We start from the raw sequence: 16,128 nt of genomic DNA on the forward strand, positions 1-16,128 counted from the left end.
GTCGACCTGTTAGGTTTAAGGATTATACACTCGTTTACTGTATTGTTAGAGCAGTGATTGTGTGCTTAGTTATTAGATTTTGCTTCTATTCAAGAGCGTAGAGTTCAATTTAAGTAGGTATGTTCTTTTATATTTAGCTTTTATTATCGAATTTCTATAAAATATTATAATATTGATTTCTTAATGATCAGTTAACTACGTGATTATATAATATGTTTTTAATCTAAATTAAATGTGATTTGTAAAATATAGAAGAAAAAAATTAAAGAAACTTAAAAAAAAAAATTCAGCCCACCCCAACCTAAAATCTTAGATCCGCCATTACTCTTTTACTCCAAAGCCATAATTGACATATCCACTAGGCCTCGGGATGGCCCAATTTTTTGGTCCATAATGACTTTATGTATCCTCAATGTGATTTAATGGAGAGAATTAATACCAATATTATGTTTTTTGGTGAGAAGAATACCAACTATTTGTGATCACACCAGCTACTGAGAATTATGTGAATTTCATTGTACAATATCATGTTGTATTCAAGAAAGAAAGGACATACATGCATATACATCTTGCTTTATAATGAAGAACTCCATCTCTAAGATGAGGCACTTGCATGTAATGCTACCAAAGAAGCATATATTCCATTCTTGATTTTTGTTAAACTTTCATGTTTCCCTTTCTCTGCAATGACTCCATTTTTTACCACTGCAATCAAATCAGAAGCTTTTATTGTGGATAACCGATGGGCAACCACCACTGTGGTTCGATCAACCATAACTCGGTCCAGTGCGTCTTGAACCACTCGTTCGGATTCAGCATCAAGAGCACTTGTGGCTTCATCTAGTAGTAATATCTTTGGTGCCTTCATTATAGCTCTTGCAATAGCAACTCTTTGCTTCTGTCCACCAGACAATTGGACCCCTCTTTCTCCAGTTACAGTATCATAACCCTGCAATGTATTTAGAATCTAACATGCATTAGTCTTCAACATTTATGCAGTGTTATTGTAAAGGTTCATAACAGTTATTATAGGCGAAATAATTTACTAGAACTTGTTAACTCAGTACTCACATGTTGTAAACTACTAATGAACTGGTGAGCATTTGCAAGTTCTGCAGCAGCAATAATTTCTGCCTCGGTTGCCTCTCCTTCCTTCCCATATGCAATGTTGGCTCGGATAGTGTTGTTGAACAACATAGGCTCCTGGCTCACCAGCCCCATTTTTTGTCTCAACCACTTCAACTGTAGTTTCTGGATTTCAATTCCATCCAATGTAATGTGACCAGAGTTGGGGTTGTAAAATCTCTGAATCAAAGAGACCACTGTTGATTTCCCACTTCCACTTTCACCAACCAGAGCAATTGTCTAAATAACATAATTTAACCGTAAGTTTCAAAATATTTGTAGTGCTATAGAAAATGGAAAAAAGAGTATAATTACTTGACACATTACCTTGCCATCAGTAATGGTTAGGCAAAGATCGTTGAAAATTTGCACGTTAGGTCTGCTAGGATACTTGAAACTGACATGGTGAAATTCAATTTCTCCCTTCACATTTTCTATTGTCATGCCCGAGTTATCACTAGAGTCTATTTTTGATTTCATGTCAAGAATTGCGAATATTGAAGCAGCAGAACCCTTTCCTTTACTTACATCAGGTGCAAGGGAGCTTGACTGAGCAAGTCCAAAAGAAGCCATAGTGACAGCAAAGAAAACCTGCATAACCGTAGTGGAAAATTCATGTTATAAATGAGTATTTATTTAACAGTTGCCAATGTAGTACTCGATCAACTACTAAACGTTTGCAGGACAAGGCAGAAGAACTTGCCTGGAAAACAGCAGAGAATGTTGTCTTGCCTGCTGCAACAAGCAGACCTCCAATATAAAAAATTACGGCGAACACTGAAAACTGCAAGAAAAGAGATAATCCAAAACCTATCCCAGAAACCAGCCCTTGTCGTATCCCCGTCTTAATAGGGCTTTCACATTTTTTCTTGTACAACTCAATTACCTTCTCTTCAGCACAAAAGGAAGCAATTGTCCGAATACTCCCCACAGCATCACTAGCTACGTGGCTTGCATCCTCATACATTGTCTGCAACCATTACAATTTCAGCATTTGATATGTCAGTTATGGAATTGAAATATTACATGCATCAGCTCCTCCATGTAAAATTTTGTTTGAGAATTTTTAAATTTGGAAAATTACCTTTGCATCTGCACTGAATCCTTTCATGTACTGGACTTGAAAATATCCATTTACTCCTAATAAAGGTAACAGAACAAGCATTACAAGAGAAAGTTGCCAGTTTGCACCAAAAGCAATAATCATCCCCGCAATTGCAGTTGCTGTATTCTGAACCAACAAACCAAGAGAATCTCCAACAAGCCCTCTTAAAGACGCTGCATCTGTAGAAAGCCTTGCCCCGATTGCACCACTTGAGTGCTCAGCTTCATCAAACCAACTTACTTCCATGTAAACCACCTTCTCAAAGCACATTGCTCGGACTCTTCTTATCAACCTGCAACCCGCCAAGGCAAAGAGGTATGCTCTTGATGATTGTGCCAAGAAAGATACCACTCCAAGAACAACAAAGATCAATGCCCAAAATTTTGAGTGCTTGCGGAGTTCATGAGGCGGTTCAAAGAAGGTTTTGATTACACTTGACAACAAACTACCATAAATAGGGAAGATTACTCCATTGACCGCTGCAACTATAGTACCTAAAAGTAGCACAAGTATCTCTGGCTTGTTCAGGTAAGCCAGGCGACGAAGAGAGACATCGGGAGGCCCTTTTGATGGTGTTGTAGCATGAATATCAAGTTCTGAAGGTCTTGTTTCAAGGACACCACTTGCAGTAGGAATACTGTATGAGATTGAGAATGAGTGACGACTACTACTTCTTCTTGGAGATGATACCTCAACATTTAGACCAGTATATTCTGACACGCTACTAGTTGCTTGCAACCTTACAAGCTGGCTATATGTTCCATCAGGATCCTTAATTAGCTCAGAATGCGGTCCTGCTCAATTCAGGAGACGCACTCATGAATTAAGAATACGATGATATATATATATATATATATATATATATATATATAACGAACTGAAATTACTGATAGGAAAATAAAGCAAAATTGATGATGATATCATGTGCATAATGCATTACCTTGTTCAACAATTGCTCCTTGATGTATTACAGTAATGGTGTCAGCATTCCTAACTGTGCTCAAGCGGTGGGCTACAATGACAGTAGTTCGGTTGATCATTACTCTGTCCAGTGCCTCCTGCACAATTCTCTCAGATTGTGTGTCAAGAGCACTTGTCGCTTCATCTAAAAGTAGAATTCTCGGGTTCTTCAGAATTGCTCTAGCTATAGCAATTCGTTGTTTTTGTCCCCCAGATAGCTGAGTTCCATGCTCACCAACCATTGTGTCTATTCCCTATACTAACCAGTCACAGAAATCAGATATCAACAAAAGAGGAGGATTGAGATGATATAAAACTTTTGTCATTAGTGGCTTCCCCTTTGCCTCATCCTACTCTTTTATTTCAGCCTAAAATATATTTTCGAATGTATAGGATACGTCACTATAAGCATAAAAGATCCATATATAAAATAAAAAGTCAAAGAATGAAGAAAAATATACTGAAAGTATAAAAGGCAATACCTCAGGTAGTATATCTATGAATTTTGCAGCATTGGAAAGCTCAGCTGCAGCCCTTATTTCCTCAGTTGTTGCACCATCCTTTCCATAGGCAATATTATCTTTAATGCTACCAGTAAATAAAACTGGTTCCTGGTTGACAAGGCCAATTTTCTGTCGTATCCATTTTAATTGGAACTCTTTAAGATTAACACCATCAATAAGTACTTCACCAGCCTGGGGGTCGTAAAATCTCTCAATCAAACTGATAACAGTTGATTTACCACTTCCGCTCTGTCCAACCAAAGCAGCAGTTGAACCGCTAGGTATTGAGAGTGAAAATCCATTGAATAATTGTTCATTAGGTCTTGTGGGATAACTAAAATAAACATCCCTCAGTTCTATGTCTCCACAAATATCTTGTAAAACTCGCCCATTAATATCATACACATCTATCTTCGGCTTTCTATTAATTGCCTCAAACATCTTGTAAGCTGCCGCTTGTCCAGGAGCAAATGCACTTATACATGGAGATGCTTTCCCAAGAGACCTGAAAATTTAGCAAGACTATCACATTGCCTAAATTTTGCAACATCAAATATCGAACGTAGTGAAGGGGGAAGGGACTGGTCAGTAAGTTTTGAGGATCCCATTTTTGCGGAGTATATACACGTAAATTTCATACAGTGCAACTTACACTGAGCCAATTAACACAGAAAAAATTACTGTCATGACATCTCCTCCCTTATATCCTCTTTCAAGTATCATTATTCCACCGAACCATACAGCCAAGGCGTAAGTACAAAATACCACAAGCATAAGCACACCAAAACCCAAACCAGACGCCCAACCCTCTTGTACACCGGACTTGTAAGCCTTATGCAATGAGTTGTTGTAATTAGATATAGCTTGCTTCTCCCCAGTGAATGATGCCACCTGCATGAGGAACCAGCCATTGGTAATTGCATAGAAAGAGAAGATTTACACAATTGTAAGACAAGTATCCATACAGTTCTGATCGAACTAATTGTCTCGTCTACCACACTTGCTCCTCCTGAATATGCAGCTTGTCCACGAGACGCCAATTTCACTATGAAATGGTTCATGACAGCACCAGAGAACACAAGAGCGGGAATAGAGGATAGCATGACAAGAGTGAGAAGCCATCCCTCAGAAAATGCTATAACAAAACCACCTATAAATGTTGCAACTAACTGGATAAAACTTCCTATCTGCACTAAGAAAAGTGAATAAACTTTAGTGTTGTAGGAGAAGATAGCCAAGTCATAGAGGCCTTTTCTTGCATCATGTATATACCTTCTCTCCCATTGCCTCTTGGATGAGCACAGTATCACCTGACATCCTTCCAATGATTTCCCCACTGGTGGTTTCTTTATCAAAAAAACCGACATCTTGCCTTAATATTGTTTTCAAGTATAAGCTTCTAATCCTTGCAGCCTGTCTCTCTCCAGTGATCATCCAGCAAGACATTTCTGGCACACAAAAATCAAGTATTTCAGTTTCCATTATGCCAAACTATTTATTAAGCAGAGATGGATAGTTTTAGTTTAGCAGGGGTGGCAATGTACTTACGCAGAAAGGCTGCAGCAGCACCCCCAAAAGCTAAGTAAATGAACTTCAGAGCCACCTGAGGATAGTGGAGTTGCTATGTCAGCTCTCATTATAGCAACCCATCAACCATTACATACATATAGCCAATGTAGCGGAAAATATATTGCTTTTTGCAACACTTGAACTGGTTTGGCAAGTAAATTAACTAGAGACACTAGAGATCCATAATAACTCTTTCTGCTCCCCCACCCCCTCAAATAGTTGAAGCTGATTTGACACAAATTCTGATGAAACCAGATAAGATAAATATAAATGAAGAGGTAGCTTTATTCTTTGATACTGCATAGTGGACTAAGTTGCATCGACAGGATTGCATCAACAGCATTGACTATATATATCTGATTTATTCCGAGAGAACTCACCTTAGAAACTACAGCAGACTCTCTCTTGTCATTTCCAGTTTCTCCAAAAGAAGTAATCATATCTCCCATGACTAGGATCAGTAGAGGCATAGAGAGTCCATTAACAATAGCACCGATAGTACCAACAAACATTAGTAGGTAATCCGTGGAATCAGCAAAGGAGAAAAGCTTGTAAAGTGGTACTGTTTTAGTTCCATCCTCCTTGCTCTTGCTTATATCTTGTCGGTTTTCTTTGGAACGCTCCGACACTGCTGATGCTGTGTCCTGCTTGGTGATTGCATCTCCACTCTCCTCAGCCATGTTCTCACAGAACTGCAGAAAACTTCGGTGATGATATCACAGCTGCAAGACAAAAAACTAATAAATAAAAAATGTTGTCTGAACTAAAAGAGAGTAACTAACATAAAACAGAAATTTAAATGATGAAAGACTAAGAGAAAGAAACCAAGCACCTACTTATGCAGTTATGCATGCTAAAAAGAGGGACACATAAGAGATGGCATAACAAAACACACACCAAGTTTGCAGCTTAAGTATGTTGCAGGGAACATAAAATGTCAAAAGTAGTGCAAAGGACTATTACCACTTTTTTCTGAATATGAGTTGATGAATTGTTGCATTCCATGCAGGCATTGCTTTATAAGCAAGCACATCAAAGGGCCGGCCGGTCACAAACGGCAGATACAGATGCTTAGTAACATTCAAATTATCCACTAAAATAATAACAATAATACTAGTTATATGATTGAAATACCATTCTAGTTCTGTGATTGGTTACACGTAATATCATTTCGGTTACAGGATGAATATCACTTCAGTAGGTAAGTTGGTAAATCTGCTGCTTGGAAATTACAATGCAGCCGGTCTCAGATCCTGGTTTGGGACTACATGCATGGCTCTACACACCAGTGGTCAATTACTCTATTGTACTAATCATCATCTTTGCCACATATAGTATCAGAAATTTAATCATTTGTCATATATGACATATGATTGTATCAGAAATTAGATATATGTAACAATTCCTCTTATAAATCTTATTATATGTCCTTTGTGCAATCTCAGTGATATATCCTTTAGCCGAAAGTGCCATAGATGACGATTTTCCCTTATTATTAACTTTTGGCCTTTGTGTTCACAGCATCTTCAATATTGTACTATGTTGATGCCCGAAAGAAAAGCTGGGACCTTTGTACAGCATCAGTGACCAACTCATACACAAGCATACTAATAACATGAACAGGGGCGGATCCAGGAATCGTAATCGGGTGGGACTTGGATTTTTAGTAGGAAAATATTTTTGACGGTGCTAGAGAAATTTATAGATTGAAAATAAAGATAAACCTAGTCATAAAGGATAGTGGGCCTTTACCACTCTAATGTTTGTTTAATTCATAAAATACTTTAGACGTAACAAAAAAAAACTAAATAAGCATTTCAATAAGACCGACAACCTCGCGTCCTCACCGATGTTGTGTGACAAGGGTATGGCAAGGAAGAAAAGAAGACAACAGACAACATAAACGTATATCTTTTTTGAGAAGATAGAGAAACTTATAGACAACATAAACGTATATCTTTTTTGAGAAGATAGAGAAACTTATCTCTTTCTTTAACAAAAATGAAATTAAGTGTACGTTAGGCACTTGGATCACGTCAATGCTAGCTAGGACTTGAGTTAGACTATCCCAAAAAATATTTGATTAGTAATTGTACAAGATGAAGGAATTTGAGTGGGACTTAAGCTAAACAATCTTACAATCACACCATAAAATTAATGATAACTATAAGTAGTAATTTTTTTCCCCAAAATATTTGGGTGGGACTTAAGTCCCATGGTGCTTGTACCTAGATCCGCCCCTGAACATGAAGATCATACTAATGCCAAGTCTATGAAAATAAGATTAGGGAACTAATGAATAGAAACAAACTTACTTGCAGACCAACTTGGGTCCTCTTCTTCTTATCATTAAAACCAGACCAGAGGCAATTCTCATAGCAGTCATCATATATTGGTGACAATCACAAGCCTCCGAGTTCATGCCTATAAATGCAAATATTAGTTCACGGTTCCCGCTCGCCAAGCACTGTAGACTCCTACGCGAACTGAAACTAGGATCTCGCGAAGCAACGAACCCCGTGGGGTATCAGAGTCCTTGCAAAACTCTACCTCGCGCGCTGTCATATCTCGCCACCCCACATGGGCTTCATATTTAAAAAAAGGCCACAGGTACTGGCCCAAATATTATCCAAAACTATATAGCGAGTCTTGGACCAAAATCCCTGCTAAGCTCAAACATTGCCCCCTAGGCCTTGAGCTTAACTCATTTCGCAACGGATAAGCGAAAAGGCCTTAATGAGTATGTTACTGGAATTCAAAATTCAAAAGGTGCTGACGTTTCGGCATCGTCGCCTCCCTTCATCATTACAACTGTTTGAAATTCGAAACGCGCTGACGTTTCGGTCGTCATCGCGTCTCCTCATTACGGCTACTGATTGAAAAGACGTTACGGTTCACCCCCTTTATAAGCCTCGATGCGGGTCCCCACATCGCACCATCGCTTTCCAACCAAATCCTTCTCCTTCCCTCTGCAACCAACAAAACCTCACCGCCGTACTTCACTCAACCCAGAAAAAATGGTTCCCAAACCGGCTGTTAAAGACCCGAACCTTAGTCTTACGGCGGCGAACTCCTGGTCAACCAACTTTGCCCGCCGTTTGGCCAACAACCCTTCTCAAAGAACACCTATCTACTTCCTTGAAACGGGGGCAGCCCTGCTTGGTCCGACGCCTTCACAACCTCTGTCAGCCGCCGACCTAAACCATTATGCTAATTCCGTGCGCCGGCCAATCCTTGCCCAACGCCGTGAACCGGGAAATTTTGCCTCCTAGTTTCAGCAGGCCCGCTCTCATACAAACATCCGGGTCAGAGAATGGCCCACTGCCATCGGGAAGGACCGGGAATGGTATGCAGTTCACCTCCAGATCGATCAAACGATCTGGGAAGCAGCCAGCATCGGCGAAGCCATTGCCTTGAGTTTCTCGCTGCCCCCTCACGCCGACCGAGCACCTATTGCTGCCGCAGCTTGCCTATGGAACAGTGCCACCAACACCTTCGATTTCCCCTTTGGGCAGATGAGTATCTCCTTGCTGGACATCCTCGCCATCACAGGGCTGCCAATCCACGCCAAGCCATACATGCTAGGCGACTTTGCATCGACTGAGTTCACATATTCCTGCAACTTGGGGGCTCACCGCGCCATGAAAGGCTCGTACTCAATATGGAGGAAGTATTACATCGGTCATGCAGAACGACACGAAGGAGGTATCGCTTTCCTTGAATACTGGCTTGATAAATTCATATTCTGTGGCAGCGCTCATAAGCCTACAGGGAAATGGACCAAACTAGCCGAGGCACTCTACAACGGAATCGAAGTAGGGCTAGGGCAGTCCGTGCTGGGCGCGCTCTATCGAACCCTTCATACACTCTCCCTAAGGCCCTTCCATCTTTCTGCCGGTCCACTATGGGTTTTGGATTTGTGGATGCAGCTATACTTCCCGCTCTTCCGGCGAGCCCCGCTTGAATTCCTATCAGAGGACCAACTGCTTGGCTTCGCTGTGTGCAGGAACGCCGCGAACCGGACTCCTCTGTCCTTCTTCGCCAGCCTCTCCATCCTGTACAATCAACTCGAACCGCCCCCCCACCATAGACATGATGGTTCGTCGACGCCATCCTGAAGCCTTGTCAGCGGGCTTCTTCCCCTGTTCCGACTCGGACTCGGATGCCAAGACAACTTTCATGAGGGCAACCTCGTGCTACGACCTTCAGCTCGCCGAGGATGAACAAGGCTTCGAGCTGTACGCACCAAACCACTTCGCCAGGCAGCTTGGCTTTTTCCAAGGGGTCTCATATCCACTCTTCCATTCAGTGAACAGGTACACATCCTGGTGCAAGATTGGCGAGACGGACAGGGTCACTCCGCTGCAAAACATCTTTCCTCTCACTCCTGACTTGCTCGAGATTGAGCCTTCACTAGGCGTCGACCCTGCCTACCATTCTTGGTGGCGATCTCTGTCAGACAACAATTAGGGGTTCCCAGATGACGCTGTCTTTGCTGCCATCTTTTACCCTCTGTATGACACCCTGGGTGAATCGGATCACGTCATTCTTGATGCCCAGCGCGACCGTGCGGAGGGCAGCCAAAGGGCTGTGACAAGGCCTAGGCCTGTGCTCCCGCCAGTTCCTGCTGCTCGCCGCTCGACCAGGATCGTGATTCGAGAACGCGATCCTGCACCCGAGGTAAGCCACTAACTATGTGAATTCCATACCGCCTTCACTACTTCAACAAAGTACTTCCTCCTAACTCTCTTGTCTACCTTTACAGGCTGCACCCCGTCGGAGATCTGTCAGGAGACCCGAGGCTGCCAGAGATAAAGGGAAAACACCTGCTCAAGAGGAGCTCGCGGCGGAACATGATGGTGAGATTGTTCCCATCGTTCCTCAGTCAACAAGCGGCGAAAGCGCCCCGTCGAAGACGAAGAGGAACTGCTAGAGGATGAACGATATTTGCAAGAGTATGCTTTGGTAAGCAACCTTTCTTCAAACCAAACTCATTAAAGCCAACAACGATTTACTAACTTTGCATTCGACAGGTTTGCGGCCGCATCCGACCTCGCCTTGCCGTCATCGAAGGAGATACAGGGACAGTTGAAGTCCTAATTTCGGAACCAGTCGTCGAGGAGCAAACCGTGGTCATCGAGGAAGTCAACGTGCGACCCCCTTCACCGACCGGCGCTCTGGGCGAAACTGGTCCTCCTCCGGAGTCTACCTCGGTTCCTGTTCAGGGCGAGGGTCTCGACCAAACCACCCTGCTTTCCGACTTCACTGCCTCCTCGGCGATTCCGCCAGAGGATTTTCAACCGGTGCTTGATCCTTCTCCTTTGCAACCAGACTCAGCGGCCCAAACCATTGAAGAACCAACAGTCCCAACGCGATCTGAGGTTCCGCCGCCCGCTCTAGAGAGTGAGACAGTTGCAGAGGTCGAACCAACCACTCCGGCCCCAATGAGAACATCTGGCGAGACGGCTTCTTCTTTGGCTACCCGGACCGCTCGTCTTCGGGCCCGGGTCACCCCACCTGCCGATTCAGAGCCCATTCACTCAGCCCGGGGCTTCTTTCACGGGCTGCTGCGTCAAGGTCCCCACATGAATGTATTTGACTTGGTGAGGCGTGCCCGCGAGGCCCATAGAGCTCTGATTTGCCACCTCGCCGGCAGCACCCCAGCTTTAGACCATGCATTGGAACTCATTGACGTTGTCGAGCTGCAGGCCCACCGTGTTCAGGATGCTGGTGCTCAGTCGGCTGCTCAGGAGAGAGTCCGCCAGGCCTTAGACAATCAGATGGCAGTCCTTTTGGCCGAGCTTGAAGACGTTGATGTTCCTGAGGCGTCTTCAGAGAATCCGTGCGTTGTTTATGCCCGGCAAGTGGAGGCCTTGGAGGCTCAGATAGCGGAGCTGCAAGTTCGACTTGCTTAAGCTTGCCAGAACCTTGCGCAAGCTGAAGACGCAGAGGCTCGCGTGCATGCTGCGGAGGAGACCCAGGAAGCTTTGGACTCGGCTACCGCTGTTGCGGACGAAGCCCAAGCCCAGGCTGATGTTGAAGAGTTGACCTTAGAAGGCCTTCTCCTATATTTGTATAGGGCTTCTAGGCGGGTTTAGGCCCAGTCAGCGTTTTTCCCCCTCTGTATGAACCTTTATAAATAATAATATTCTAATACTTACATTGAAATCTTTCCGGCTCTTGTCAAATCTTCCTTGTGTAAAAACTGCTTTTCCAGGAAAAAATCTTCTTCTGAGATTTGGTGGAGGTTTCCAATGTAACTGCTTGCTTGAAACGCGGGCAGTCATCATGGAATAACGCGTTCGACTTTATCTCCAAAGCTCACATCTCGGAGCAAATTGCTGCATGCAGGACATTTGTCAAAGGAGGAAATCGGCCCTTTTCGCCTATAAAAGAGAACCTCTTGGTTGAGTTGAAGCATCAACCGAGTCTTTTACACCCACTGCCATGGATTTTTCTTCCCTTCTACTCATCCTACTGTCCTTGCTTAAAGCAAAACCCCCATTTCTCGACTTCACCCTTCGTTCCTTTTGAGTTTGAAAATCTACTCTCAGGCCGGGAGTGAGTCTGAAAATCTACTCTTAGGCCAAGTCTTTGTTTGGACAAACAAATGGTCTGGGTACCTTCTGCCTTGCACCAGCTGTTCTATCCAAACGTGAGGTTTTCGAGGTTCTGCACCCGCTTGCGCTCTAGGCCCTGGCCAGTGCCCTTAAAGCACCTTCGAGGCGTGACTGGTAGCATAAGGGACCCAGGTCCAGTAGACCTCTAGCTTCTCAACAATTTGTCTTAGGTCCGGGCCGGTGTCCAAGCTTGTTCTGGCCTGAGGAGGCGGGACATTCGCCAGCCTCAACCGAAGAACGCGGCGGCGGCCTCTTCTTCAACCCTGCAAGATATGCGGGTTGAGGTTTCCAATATCTTTAGACCTATGCTTTTGAATGTAAACATAGTCAGATTTCATTCTTTCTGTCAATGTAGTTGCTTCGGCCGCAAAGCCACGTATGAAACCTGTATTAGAAACGCCAAAAAGGGCAAAATAAATGAATTTATTTTTTTAGGGCCTCTGGAATAGGCCCCAATCTTGTACTTGTCTTTGTGTTTAGACTTTGCACGTTTACAGAAAATGAAGAAAACGACACCTAAATAAATGTAGTTATTTTTAGGGCCTCTGGAATAAGCCCAAATCTAGCACTGGCCTTATTAGGCTGGTACGTTACAATTGTTTGCTTCAATCTTCTATCCCGGGTTGCCCCCCAGTGCTAGGCGGCGATGCAAGAACGCGATGGCGCGTAGCACTATTGTTCTGGGGGAGGGGGGAGGATCCTCGCGCTCCCAAACTCCAGCAATGTGTCGTTTGAGGAAACGGTCATTAATAGGATTGCGATGAATTGTGCCGTCCATGTCGCGCAAGTGGACCGCGCGATGCGTTGTTTTTGGAGGATGAGATTGTTGAAAGCGGTGACGCGGTGTTCATCTAGATCTTCGAGTTCTTGCCACATAGCCTGGACGTAATCCTCGCCAAGTAGTTGGTGTTGTTCCTGAACGCGGAGTGAGGCTATATTGATCTTGAGGGGGAGGACGGCATCATGACCATACATTAGAGCATATGGGGTACTGTCCGTCGGGCCGCGCTTTGAAGTGCAGTAAGCCCATAAGGTGTGGTAAAGTTCCTCATGCCAGACACGCGGGTTCAACTCTAGCATCTTACGGAGAATGCCAAGGATGACCTGATTACTGGCCTCGGCCTGGCCGTTGGACTGTGCATAATACGGCGTGGAGTGGAGGAGCTTGATGCCATAGTCGTTTAAGTATTTAACAACTGAATCAGCCATGAAAGCTGCCCCCCTGTCCGTAACGATGCACTCCGGAATACCAAAGCGGGAAATGATATTGCGAAAAATGAAGTTGCAGACCGAGTTAGCGGGGGCAACCTTGAGTGGTTCGGCGTCAACCCATTTGGTAAAGAAATCTGTGGCGAAGATAATAAACTTATGCTGCTCAGAAGAATGTGGATGAATAATGCCAACGAAATCTATCGCCCATCCGCGACCCGGCCAAGGTTTAATGATAGGCTGCAACAGAATGTTGGGGATGTGTTGTACTGGGTCGTGGGCCTGGCAGTCTTGGCAACCTTTGGCAAAGACAATGCAGTCTTTTAAAATGGTCCGCCAGTAGTACCCATGGAGGCGGATTAACCAACGCATTTTTGGTCCTGCCCGGTGCGAACCGCAAACTCCGTAATGTACCTCGCGCATGAGGCGCTTAGCTTCATTCCCATACACGCAGCGGAAGTCGTTTCCGACTTCGCCACGCCGACGGAGTTCACCATTGCGTAAAACAAAGTTTAGGGCAAGGAAATGTATCTGCCTAGAGTGAGCGGCGTCATTGGGATTCTGGAGGTAGGCGATAAATGGTAGCCGCCAATCCTCGTCAATAGGGTCTAAGGCCGCGACCTCGAGGGCGTCGGCCTAAAATTGCCCCCTAGCGATGAAAGAGGGAAGGGTGCGGCGCTCAACTTTGAGCAAGCGTTCGTGCACTCCATCACGCAGGCTAAGGCTGGAGGCTACTTGGGCGAGCTCGTTGGCGGTGAAGTTGAACTCACGTGGTATGTGTTCGATGTAAACGTCGTCGAATTGATCCAACACTTCGAATGCCTTGCGCAGGTACGGTTCAATGGACGAGCTTAAGCATTTGAACTTCTCCACCAGCTGATTGACGACCAACAGGTAATCGCCAAAGACCTAAACTTCGCGGTCTCCTAAGTCCAACAAAATTTCTATTCCGATGATAAGCGCCTCGAATTCGGCCTGGTTGTTGGTGCATTTAAAATCGAGCTAAAACGAGTAAGAGAAGCGATCTCCGGCGGGATTTTCTATGGCTATCCCGGCTCCAACTGCGGTATAAGTCTGTGATCCATCAAAGTAAAGAGTCCACGGAGCGAGTGCTACAGCCGCGAATTCCAACTCGCGAAACGCCGTGAGCTCTGAAGGTGGTTGATGAGCGAGAAAGTCTGCTATTGCCTGTCCTTTAACTGCCTTTTGCGAAACATATTGCAACGAAAATTCGGATATGGCTAATATCCACTTGCCTATGCGTCCCTGTAAGATAGGTTGAGAGAGCATGTATTTGACCAGGTCGGATTGAGTGATTACAACCGTGGTGAAGGCAAGCATGTAATGGCGCAGCTTGCAGCCTGCAAAATATAGAGCAAGACACAACTTCTCTATAGGTGAGTATCGTGTCTCGTAGTCAGTTAACACCCTGCTGAGGTAATAAACAGCGTGTTCCACCCCGTTTTCATCGTCTTGTGCCAAGAGTCCTCCGATAGACAAGTCGGCAGCAGCGATATAGAGTTTAAGCGAGGTGCCTTCGCGGGGTGGGATCAGGACTGGTGGGTTCGTAAGGTAGTCCTTGATTCGATCGAAGGCCTATTGGTGTTGTGGTTCCCAGACGAACTCGGTTGCCCCCTGGAGCTTGAGGAGGGGTGAAAAAGGCTGGACCTTCCCTGCTGCGTTGGATATGAAACGGCGGAGAAAGTTGATTCACCCAAGCAACTGTTGAAGCTCCTTCTTGGTGGTGGGGGGTGAGGCGGTGATTACCGCCTGCGCCTTGTCCTTTGGGATCTCGATGCCCCTTTGATGGACGAGAAACCCTAGGAAGTCGCCGGCCTCCGCGAAGAAAACACACTTGGCGGGGTTTATCTTCAGGTTATGCAGGCGCATCCGTGTAAACACCTGTCGTAGGTCCTCAACATGAGTTGCGTGTGTCCTGGTTTTAACTACCACGTCATCGATATAGACTTCAATCAGCTTCCCCAAGATGTCATGAAAAATGAGGTTCATGGCACGCTGGTATGTTGCCCCCGCGTTTTTAAGGCCGAAAGGCATGACAACATACTCGAACGCGTCGGCAAAACCGGGACAGCGGAAAGCCGTCTTGTTATGATCTTCTTCAGCGCTGGTAGTACCCGGCCGTTCCGTCCATGAAGGACAACACTTCATGCCCTGTGGCTGCGTCAATGAGGAGGTCAGCTACAGGCATGGGGTAGATATCCTTGGGCGTTGCGTTGTTTTGGTCACGGTAATCAACACAGACGCGCATCTTGCCATTTTTCTTGCGAACGGGGACCACGTTGGATAGCCACTCGTTATACTTTGCTACGCTAATGATACCCGATCGGTGCATGTTTTCGATTTCTTCTTTGACTACTATCTGAGTTTCAGTTCTCATGAATCGGCCGTCTTGCCGTACTAGACGTCGGTCGGGATAAGTTGGCAACCGGTGACAGACCAAATCCGGGGATAAGCCAGGCATATCCTCGTACTTGTTGACGAAGCAATCCCTGTACTCACGTAATACGGCAAGAAGGTCTTCCTTTTCGTCCTCTGCCAGCTTAGCACTGATGGAAATAAGTAAGGGCTTGTCTGCAGTCCCTACGTCAACTTGTGAAATGGGGTCGCGGACTTGAGATGGTGTATCGTCCAAGGCAGCGGGAGCTAACTGAATAACTTTCTCCTTGGTATCGGTATAATCCACCACTTCGTCGACATATTTCATAGTCGCGACCTTATCGTAGGCTTTGCGTTCTGCCCAGTACGAAAGTAGTCTTTCGCACAAGGACTCGCCAGCCTCGCGTGCCTCCTCTGAGAAGGCACTATCCATCAGAACAGGGTGTGGGGTCCGCGATGGTGTGAGGACGTTGCAAATCGTTCTTCGCCTGGGTAAGTCCCCATCGCGCTAAATTGGAGGTCGTGACCCTGTATGGGCGGCCTTTGTCATCGACGCCTTGAACGTCCAATGGGCCCAAGTCTGTGGTATAATATCGGGCGTCATTGAAGTTGGCGAAAATAGAAAACAGCCGCGGGTCAG

At 45.1% G+C, this 16,128-nt stretch overlaps 1 protein-coding gene across 1 annotated transcript; it reads right to left on the reverse strand.

Annotated features, from left to right (window-relative positions):
• Positions 1–478: 478 nt before the first annotated feature.
• Positions 479–5,942, reverse strand: LOC101306620 (ABC transporter B family member 11-like). Its single transcript, XM_004297019.1, has 12 exons — positions 5,643–5,942; positions 5,242–5,296; positions 4,966–5,141; positions 4,659–4,880; positions 4,346–4,584; positions 3,673–4,198; positions 3,171–3,444; positions 2,210–3,024; positions 1,829–2,095; positions 1,453–1,716; positions 1,072–1,365; positions 479–949 (listed from the first exon to the last, which is right to left on the reverse strand). The coding sequence occupies exons 1-12, from the start codon at positions 5,940–5,942 to the stop codon at positions 596–598; spliced, it is 3,786 nt and encodes a 1,261-aa protein (XP_004297067.1). The 3' UTR covers positions 479–595.
• Positions 5,943–16,128: the final 10,186 nt, after the last annotated feature.

Source organism: Fragaria vesca, linkage group LG4, assembly GCF_000184155.1.
Source record: "Fragaria vesca subsp. vesca linkage group LG4, FraVesHawaii_1.0, whole genome shotgun sequence".
Taxonomy (NCBI): Eukaryota; Viridiplantae; Streptophyta; class Magnoliopsida; order Rosales; family Rosaceae; genus Fragaria; species Fragaria vesca.